Here is a 10,887-nt window from a genome sequence, read left to right on the forward strand (position 1 = left end):
TTGGGCCTTCTGGAAGCTGCATTTGTTTCCCCCCTTCTCCTTCCCCTCTCTCCACATTGCCCAGCTCAGTCTGGTCACGTCCATTCTGGACTCTGATATCCCTGCCTCTGGCTATGCTCTCCCATGTATCTACAATAAACTTTCTCCTCCACCATGTCTAGGGGAAGTCATGTCCTTTCCTTTCCTTTTCTTTCTTTCTTTTTTTTCATTCAACAGTGTCTGACCAGAGAGAGAAAGAAAATGGGGGTGGGATAGGGGAAGAGAAAGCCTGATTTCATTAAGGCAGGATAGTGTTGGGAAATAAAGGGGGTGCAAGAAAGGGAAGACTCTTATCCACTTGGTTATATTCTTTCTCTAGAAGACACCCAAAAATCTTCAATATAACTGATCTGACCACCTGTAAAAAGAACTCTACTTTTTGAGAAATATCATAAATGAGATTGTTGACAATGGCTAATGAGGGGCTGGAGGGACGGCTTGGTATTAAAAGTGCTTGCATTCCTTGCATGGACCTGAGTTTGATTCTCGTTACCCACTCTGGTCAGCTCACAACCATCTGTAACTCCAGCTCCAAGGGATCCAGATGCTCCATTCTGGCCTCCACAGGCACTTGCACCCACATACATGTACAGACATAAGCATACACATTACAAATTTTTAATGCAATTAAAAGATTGCTAATGCACTGTCTTAAGTCCAATCCCTTGTGACCTATGTGTAAGTAAAGATAGATTTGATGAATGTTTAATCCCTAATACTTCTCTAGCGACAATTGTGCAGAATATGTCTTTAAAAAGCCTCTTCTTTGAGGCAGGAAAAGAAATACGCCAGCACATACCTTTCCTAAGATCTAATCTTAAGATGCCCTGTGGCCTCAAAGACCCCAAATCGCTTATACTACTGCCATCTGTTCACATTCTCACTTGGCACTTTTCAAGTGAACCTTGTATTTCTGCTTTACATAATAAACTTACTTTGTGTCGTTCTGACTTTTCCTGAAATTCTTTTCTGTGGTGCTAAAGCAGATATGGGATCAGAGTGGGTATGCTGTAGCTCCTTTTACTTCAGACATTACAAGTAGGCAAAGGAAAAGAAAGCATAAGCTCCATCATTCCAACTTTGGCTTCGGCCACCACACCTGCCAACCTGATTTCTACCCACGGAACTAATGCAGTAGGAGAGAAACAACAACGGCAAGTCGTCCTCCAACATCCACGAGTGCACACCCTCCACCCCTACACAAATAAATGTAAAAAACAAACAAAAAAAATTTAAAAAGAGAGATGAAAACTTCTAGGAAAAAGTCTTGAAGACTTGGGTTGAGGTGACACTCGGATGGCTGAGCAGAGATGAAGGCCTGTAGTACTCGAACACCAAAATGGCCTCCAGTACAAACTCTCAATACAGAATTAGTTTCGTCTACTTGGGCAATTCAGGGGAAGGTCACACGTGCCAGATCGAGAACAAGATACCCACGTGGCCTGCACTGTTTTCTAGTGTCCTCTTTATTCCCCAATGGCCCGAGCCATTTCCACCACCATTAAAGGGACTGTTGCCCCGCTCGACTCCAGACTGTCCCTCGTGCTGCCGAAGTCCCAAGAAAGTATGAGCCAGTTGGCTTAGAGTCAGGTTCCGCCTTGCACGCGGGAGCGCCAACACTCACCGGCTGCCGCAGGACCCCGACAAGTCGAAGCACAGACATGGCGGTGCACACTTTGCAGGTTTTTCCAGCCCGAGGCCCTCGGGCCATGTCCGGTGGGCGGTCCTTGCAAAGACCCGCCCTTTCCGGCCTTCCGCTTTGGGTCTCCAATGGCTCATCCTCCGTTGTTTTTTTGAGTTCATTCGGTAGTGTGATCGACGCTAGGTTCCCCCCTCTCCTCCCCCACCCCAACCAAAAAGTGAGCACTTAGTATGGCTCGTGTGCTAGATTTTGTACTCTTATTTACTCGGGAGACTCCAATCTGCCTGGGGTAGGTGCTGAGGGCCGGTCGTGGGAACATTATCCACTTTCCCTCTCTGCCTTTAAGAGGCCTGAAGTGGGGTCTAGGCCCTGCTCCAAATGAGATGACAGACTTTGAAGATCCCCCATGGAAGGCCTCACCCTCCTTGGGGAGCAGAAAGGTGATAGGATAGGGAGTAGGTGGGGGGGACAGGAGAGGAGGGGAGGGAGAGAGGGAACTGGGATTGACATGTAAAACAAGCTTGTTTCTAATCTAGAGAGAGAAAGAGAGAGAGAGAAAGAGAGAGAAAGAGAGAGAGAGAGAACCTGAAGTCATTGAATGCCCTAAAAGGCATAGTGTTGAGCCATTTGAGGCTCAATTACTTACAGAAAGCCTTTTGGAGAGCCGAGTTGTAGAGGAAGAAAGAAGCACAATTTACTACTGCCCAGGGACTATCTGCCCCTGTAGGAGACTAACCAAGTGATACAGTCTGGAGGTCCTGATCGGGTTCATTTTCTCTGCCAGCTAAAGAATTAAAGACAGGAGAAATCTGGAACTCAACAGGTGGTAGTAGAAATATCTCAACATGGAAGACAGAATCAGCAGTTGCAGAAAAGTGTTTATTGGGAGTGAGGAAATGCACACATGCAAACAGACACAAAGAGAAAGACCCTCTTGCAAAGTAGATCAGGGGGGCACTCAGAGAGCCTAAAAATCCAGACTCTTCAGGAGAGCTGGGATTTCAAAGACTCTAAGGGTCTTACTCCCCTGATTTAGGATTAGCCAGTTTGAAGAAAGCTTGGATGGTTGATTGGCCCAGAACTGTCGTATGGCATGTCCTGATCAGGCCTTGAAATTGTTGAACCAGGGATCTGCTGGTGGGAGACAAAACCGGGGGTCCCTGCAAGCTCTGCTACCAGCAGAGAAAGATCCCATGTATTAAGAAGGAAGCCCATTTCTGAATGACTTAGCCAGTGTGGGTTCAAACTTCTGGAATCTGACCCTGAGCAGTTTATTTTATTACAATATTTAAACAGTAAAACTTTTGAAAGAGGTTTCCTTCTGACAATTGTCAGAACAAAGCCGAAGGTATGACTACTTTGAAACTCCCTTGCATGACCCGTCCAGCAGGCCAGGTTATTTGTGGGTCTCGAGGGGTATCACCTAAAAGGGGGTCAATGGGGGCGAGAGAGGAGGGAGACCAAGCGGCGCAAGAAAGGACAAGAGTCCGTCTGTCCAATGTCAAGGTCTCGGCTTATTGGGGCTTAGAGTGGGCTTGAATAGCCCTGCAACAATAGAATTGGGGGGAATAATAGAAGGAACATCAGGTATTTGCTGGGACTGGAACATTCTTGTCAGCCGGAACATCTAGTGGTCTTTCTTGGAACAGCGAACAGAAAAGCTCCAGACCCTTTCTCGGAACAGAAGCAGTTAGCAGTTCTGCTTGGCCAAACCGTATCTAATTACAGGTTACAGGAGGCTCACAGAGCTGGCTTTAAGCCGAAAACTTACAGGTCATTAAAAGTCTTACAAAGGTGGGCTTTAAGCCGCATAGTTTTGGGCCCACGTCCCCTTACACTTGCAAAGTATATGGCTTTGGCAAAGCATCTGTGACCTCTTCCTCAAGAGTGGGTTCTGTTGACTGAGAAGGAATGCTCAGGATAAAGGGGACTCTGGTGAGAGCTGGCTCCACAGAATAGCAGAATCACCAGTTATTAAGCAACAACCACTTCTGTCTCACAGGTGTCAATGTCTTCTGTTGAAGAAAAAAGTCTGCATGTTTAACAATTCTAGTACTATCTGTGAGCACATGGCCCTCCTGCCCTCAACACAAAAGCCTACATAGCCTTTGTTTTAATCTGCCAGGGTTGTATCAAGTTAGGAGGGTGAAGAAGTCAACCATTTTGAAAATTCACTACTTGCTACCTAGCCATGGCCCACTCCCTAACTGTCTAACAAGCTGACTGCAGCACAAGTTGTCCTTTCATTGGTCCACTACACCCAGGGATTAAACAGCTTGCCAGCATCTTGCCAAATTTGGAGGAAATATAGTCTGTTGACTGTCCTGTCCCCAAATCTAAAAATTGGAGTTGGCAGCAAGAAATGAACAACTGACATAGCTCAAGGTCAAGGCCCTCTGTACTGCTGGAGAATTGAATAAAATACTCATTGAAGATACCAACTGAGAGAAATGCTTGTTTCAGATAACTCCAAAGCCAGAAAACTTTAAGTTCTTAAGTTCCTGAATTGTGTGTGGGTCTGGGATTTAACAGTTTTTTATCTCGCTGTTAGTGAAAGGACTCTGACCATCTCAAGTATGGCAAGCATGGCTGTGGCAAGCTTTATCCTCCCCCCACCCCATTCCTTCTGCCTTGCTAAAAACCGTTAGATCACATCCCTAAAGCTACTCCCAAGGTCTATTCCTTCATTTGGCTACTTTCTCCTTCTGAGACTGACTACCAAAGTCCAGCTATCAAAATCCCCCTTTGGTTCACCTAATTAACATGCCCAATCTAAATATATGCTAGCATCCTAGTCTATTTTGATGCAGACCTCTTTTTTCCCTTCTTAAAAACTACACCTTCAGGCTGGAGAGATGGCTCAGAGGTTAAGAGTACTGACTGTTCTTCCAGAGGTCCTGAGTTCAATTCCCAGCAACCACATGGTGGCTCACAACCATCCGTTATGAGATCTGGTGCCCTCTTCTGGTGTGCAGATATACATGGAAGCAGAATGTTGTATACATAATAGATAAAATCTTTTTTTTTTTTTTTTTTTAAAAACTACACCTTCAAAGTTACTTGCTGTTTTTCTGCCCGAGTCAGAAAGCAGCCACTTTAATTTTTCTTCCCTGATTAATAAAGGATCTCTCTGTGAAATAGGTGTTTGAGGAGTGTGTGCTTCTAATCCGGTCCAGGAGAGAGCCCCCTGCCCCCCCATTCGGGCTTTCCTTCAATTGGTGTGCTCCAAAAGAAATAGGGGCAAGAATTGTTCTGAGTTACTGATTTTCCTAAGCCATGTAGAGATAACTCAAGTAGGTGAAAAGGTGTGATATGTGTTGCGCGCGGGGGTGGAGTGGGGGTGGCGGGGGGGGAGCCCTAGAGTGTAATACACATAAGTGTTACATCTATTATGTACAAATGATAGGAACTACAGCTGAAAACACAGCAAAGGAGACAAATGAGTAAGACTTCCGTTGTTCTTTCTTTTTAATAATTGATTTTTATTTCATATGCATTGGTATTTTGTCTGCATGTGTATCGGTGTGAGGGTGTTAGATCCCCTGGAACTGGGGTTACAGGCAGCTGTGAGCTGCCTTGTGGGTGCTGGGTCCTGTGGAAGAACAGCCAGTGCTCCTAAACCATGAAGTCATCTCTCCAGCCCCTATTGTTGTTCTCCCATTCTTTATATTTTACAGAATTTAAATTGGTAGCAACGTCCAAACAAGTCATACTTTGCAAACCCTTTTTTCCCAGTTAAAATTTCAGCCACCTTTCTGTAGGCTGAATGGAAAGTAAAGCCTCCAAACCCAATACCCAGGGGCCCTTAGTTCCAGCACCCGTAGAGACTAAGCCGAAAGACCTGACACGGGATGTGAGGGCTCCAAATGAACTCCAGCTGGGCGTCTCTTTCACCCACCCGCGGAGAAACCACAGGGTGGGTGGGCTGATAGCTCAGATACGGGTGTTTGGGGGTGGGGAGGAGGGGGTACCGAAGAGAGGATGTGACTGGTTGGCGGTCTGAAGTCTATTTCAGAAAGCCCACAAAAACCGGAAAGGGATAACCCTGGAGGGCGGGCTCTTGGATGCGGAAGCGGAAGTAAAATGCCGGAAGCTGCGACGACTCCTGCTATGGCTGAAGTACTGTCGGTTGGGAAAGAATCGGTGGCCGGCTGCCGGGCGCGGGTAGCGCACAACGTGCTGAATCAGGTGGTTCTCCCTGGGGAGGAGCTGGTGCTGCCGGAGCACGAGGACGTAGACGGCCTTGGCGGCGCCGGGGAGCAGCCTTTACGTCTGAATTCGGGGGCGCGCCCGCGGCTGCGCGTCGTGTGTGGCCCGGGTTTACGACGCTGCGGGGACCGCCTGCTGGTCACCAAGTGTGGCCGCCTGCGCCACAAGGAGCCCGGAGGAGGCGGCGGTGGCGTTTACTGGGTGGATTCTCAACAGAAGCGGGTGAGCGGACGTTGGAGAGGCCGTGCTGCTGCGATAGTGGAATCCCAGTTCTGGGAAGACTCCCTGCAGCGGGGAGGAGAGGATGAGCTCAGCCTAGAGCCGCGGTGGCTTCTAGGTCCCCTCTGCATCTTCTTTAGAGGAACCACAGTAGAAACACAGCTTGAGAAGGGAGAAAGGAGAAAGGGGCTAGAAAGTAGGAAGCCGCAGGCGTGCCATGTGGAGTCCCAGTTTCAGTGAGTCTAAATAACAGGGAGTTAAATTATTCGTAGAGTAAGAGCTTTCATGTAGAAGTGTCTAATGGGTGGGTTTCCTTGACTGTAAGGATTCTTGTGCCGCCGGATGTATAAAAGATGCTGAAGTATGAAACCTGACTCAGGTCAACTACGGATTAGAGACAACAAAGTTGGATTGGTGCGGCCCGGTTTTGTAGTCCCAGCTACCTGAGGAATATGAGTTGGGAGGATTGTTTGAGACCCATCCTGAGCAACCTTGCTAAAACTTACTGCATATATGTTACAGTAGTCTTTTATGGTTGTTCTTTCATTATGTTTTGCAGTACGTACCCGTGAAAGGAGACCACGTGATTGGCATAGTGATTGCTAAATCTGGAGATATATTCAAAGTTGATGTTGGAGGGAGTGAGCCAGCTTCTTTGTCTTACCTGGCATTTGAAGGAGCAACTAAAAGAAACAGACCGAATGTGCAGGTAATGATGGGAGCCTTTGGTTTCAACAATAAGGCAAAAATAGCCACTCCCCAGAAATTTAGCTGCCCAGAGGACTTCCTGATTTGTCTCCAAAGCATAAACTATCCTTCAGATTCTCCAAGATAGTTCCTTAGGCGCTGCAGCTCCAGAACCAGTGCTGTGTTCTTGGTTCTTCTCTCCCAGGTTGAAGGGTTATGTTTGCTTCCCCTTGTTACCTGTGAGGTTCATATCCATATCACAAGGAAAGTGTCCCTAGTCTAAGGGACACTGGTACTGTCAGTCATCTATCTCTTCATCTTGGCTCTGAATCCTTGGAGCTGACAGAAGAGTGATCTTGTTACTACAGGATTTCTGGTTGGTTTAGCTGTATCCTTCCTGAGGATACATGTGAGCCAGAAATTTGATGGCATCTGTGCTACTTTTCTTTCAACTCTCACAGGTCTTGAGTCATTTGATCTTATTTGTTCCATCTCTTGTCTTTTGCATGCCTTATCCCTTTGTGTCTATGAGTTCAAGCATTTGCTCATTTTTGACAAAACTGGGCAGCAATCTCATTAACATTCCAGCTTCCATCTGTTAATATCCTCATGTTGACATTCCCTTTTTAAAGGTTTTATATGTGTGGATTTTTTTAAAAAAAGATTTAAGTATATGTGAATGCTCTATTGACTTTATGCCAGAACACAGCATCAGATCCCACTATAGATGGTTTTGAGCCACTATGTGGTTGCTGGGAATTGAACCCAGGTCCTCTAGAAGAGCAACCAGTGCTCTTAACCACTGAGCTATCTCTCCAGCTCCCATATTCCATTTCTTAACAGGAAAAAAAATGTTCAAATCATAGAGAATTCATTGGCATTGTGCCCCAGGGGTCTTCCCTCATATTAGCACTTCATGCTAATATGCTTAAGTTTCACAACACCACTGAACTTGGTTCCTTTGGGTCTTTAGTAATGGTGCTCTTCTGTCTGGATTGCAGTCTCTCAGCCTATGAGACAGACATCCATCCATTGAGATCCAGGCTAAGCACGACTATGTAAAGTCATTCATCATCATCACTTTTCCTGTATCTTTACCATGGTACTGGATTTATTCTTGAACTTGTCATGAGTTTATTCATTCTTGTTGCCCTGTAGAAGATCACATGTTCTTGAAAGGCATAAAGTGTCTTATGATTCATTCCCTCTAAGTTTTGTAGTCACCCAAAATGGTGGGTACTTAAATATTATTAATGTATGCATATCGAGGGTGTTTTGGCTCTATGTATGTATTTGCCCTCTATATGACTGATGCTTGTGGAGGTCAGGCAGGAAGGTCGGGTCCCCTGAAACTTAAGTTATGAATGGTTGTGAGTTGCTAGGAGGGTGCTAGGAACCAAACCTGGGTCCTTTGCAAGAGCATCAAGTACTCTTAACCCGTGAGCCATCTCTCCAGCTCTCAACAGTGGGGATTTTTAATGTTGAAATTCATTCTGTTTCCTCAGCTTCATCATTTTAAAGTTCAGTTTTGTAACATTTTAAATCTAGAGCTGGATGGTACTGGTGCACACCTTTTATCCCAGCACTTGGGAGGCAGCAGCAGGCAGATCTCTGAGTTCGAGACCAGCCTGGTCTACAAGATCTAGTTCCAGGACAGCCTCCAAAGCCACAGAGAAACCCTGTCTCAAAAAACCAAAAAAAAAAAAAAAAAAAAAAGGATTTCTGGATGAAGGGAACTTTTCTGCTTTTCTGTCTTATAGGTTGGAGATCTCATCTATGGCCAGTGTGTGGTTGCTAATAAAGACATGGAACCAGAAATGGTCTGTATTGACAGCTGTGGACGGGCCAATGGAATGGGTGTGATTGGACAGGATGGTCTGCTCTTCAAAGTGACTTTGGGCCTAATTAGAAAGTAAGTTATGATACTTGTTAACTGCCCTCCTTTAATGAAAATTTAAGCTAGGTGGTGGTGGTGCAGACCTTTAATCCCAGCACTTGGGAGGCAGAGGCAGTCAGCTCTCAGTGAGGTCGAGGCCAGCCCTGGTCTACAAAGAGAGTTCCAGGAATGTATCACAGGGAAACCCTGTCTCCAAAAAACAAAAACAACAATAACAAAATAAAATAAAATAAAAAAGATACCCTGGAGCTGTAGTGAGAGATGGTTGTGAGCCACCATGTGGGTGCTGGGAATTGAACCTGCTGCCTCTGGAAAAGCAGTCAGTGCTTGTAACCATCTCTGCAGCCTTTTTTCTAGTGCCTTTTCTGATGTCACACTTCAAGTTCACGCTGGCCTGTCCTTTTCTCTTTCAGAAGGCCTGCTGCTCTTTATAACTAACATGTAACATATGTGAAAACCGGTCTTTCCCTAATTTTTAGATTCTCGAATATGGATTTAGTCTGTACTTGTACAGAATTAACAAGTGTCTGTAAGATCAAATGCAGGCAGGTATATGCTCATTAAGCTTAAGTAGCCATGTAGAGGTGGTCTCTGATTTTATAGTTCCCACTGGGGTGGATTCTGTTAGGGTATTTAGATCATCACCTACCCAGGCTGTACCATATTAAAAGGCTGTGCTTCTAAAGCCACTGAAGTTGAGCGCTGCCTTCTTAGGCTTCTCCTTGCTATTTTGTTCTTCACACTCAGAGATGAAGTTTGAGACCATAATAAGAAGCAAGTTATTGACTGAGCAACAACCTTGGTTTCAAAGATAATACTCTGAATTTAATACCAGAAAGGAACTAATATGGACAGGAAAGTAAATTTAAAGTATTCTATTGACATTTTAGGTAATAGTTATGATAATAATAAGCCAGGCCGTGATGGCGCACACCTTTAATCCCAGCACTCAGGAGGCAGAGGCAGGTTGATCTCTGTGAGTTCGAGGCCAGCCTGGTCTACAAAGCAAGTTCCAGGACAGCCAGGGCTAACAAAAACCCTGTCTCAAAAAACCAAAATAATAACAATAAGCTATGATCCTCATCTTAGAATTAAGGTGTTCAGGGGAAAGAGACTTTATAAATTTATGTTATGCAACATTGGTGACATGATTGTAAACTCTGGCATGCCTGAAAAGTAGAAGGTTTTTGGAAGAAAGGGGGGACATTGAGCTGGGCACAGTGGCATATTTCTGTAGTCCCAGGTACTTGGAAAGGCAGGACAGTTTGCAAATCTGTAAATCTGAGACTAGTTAGACTTCGTCTCTAATAAAAAAGGGCTGAGGGAGGAGCTGGTACAAGAAAAGGGACAGCAGATGGCATCATGTGCCTTATTTTGAGAATGGTGCTGAGGGGACTTTGGATAGCTACAGAGAACTACTCAGAAAAGGAATCTCCTTAGGAGAGAGAGCCACAACATATCCTACTGTTCTATTAAATTTGTCTTTTCCTGTTTTTCCTACCAGGCTATTAGCTCCAGATTGTGAAATCGTGCAGGAACTGGGAAAACTCTATCCATTGGAGATTGTGTTTGGAATGAATGGAAGAATATGGGTCAAGGCAAAAACCATTCAGCAGACTTTAATTTTGGCTAATGTCTTAGAAGCTTGTGAACACATGACCACAGATCAAAGAAAACAAATCTTTGCCAGACTGGCAGAAAGTTGACATGAACACCTCTTTAATGGCTCATTTTAGTCAAGACTAAGTTTCCTGGGGAAATCTTTTTTTCAGATGAACCTCTTCCTATCACATATTCAGAAGATGCATATTGTCTTACTAGAATCCAATAAAATATTTTTATAAGAGTTACTGGTTTTCACTTATACATAGATAAGAAAATTATAATTTTTATGTAAATTTTATATATAGTGTTATTTGAAGTTCTGCTATGGTACAGCTTCTATAATGAGCTGTAGCTCAATATTAAAACTGTTTTCTTGTTATAAAAGTAAGACTTGTTTGCAGAGGGAAAACCCATCTGTCATGCCATAAGCCAGTGGAAGAGTATATCCAGCTCATACTCATGTGCCTAATGTGTTGAAGAGTATTATTCCATTAGCTCACACCTGGTAACTGCAGAAGACACTAATCCTCATAAAGGCACTGAACCAGAGTGTGACATGGGCTAAGGCCTAACCACTGCATATTTATGT

The 10,887-nt window shown here is 44.7% G+C and overlaps 1 protein-coding gene across 1 annotated transcript; it reads left to right on the forward strand.

Moving 5' to 3' along the window:
* Positions 1-5,755: 5,755 nt before the first annotated feature.
* Positions 5,756-10,543, forward strand: Exosc3 (exosome component 3). The gene is made up of 4 exons (XM_027403177.2): positions 5,756-6,112; positions 6,669-6,818; positions 8,557-8,708; positions 10,198-10,543. Exons 1-4 carry the CDS (start codon positions 5,765-5,767, stop codon positions 10,397-10,399), a joined length of 852 nt encoding a protein of 283 aa, XP_027258978.2. The 5' UTR covers positions 5,756-5,764; the 3' UTR covers positions 10,400-10,543.
* The last annotated feature ends 344 nt before the right edge of the window (positions 10,544-10,887 follow it).

The sequence above is a fragment of the Cricetulus griseus genome, chromosome 2 (genome assembly GCF_003668045.3).
Source record: "Cricetulus griseus strain 17A/GY chromosome 2, alternate assembly CriGri-PICRH-1.0, whole genome shotgun sequence".
Classification (NCBI taxonomy): Eukaryota; Metazoa; Chordata; class Mammalia; order Rodentia; family Cricetidae; genus Cricetulus; species Cricetulus griseus.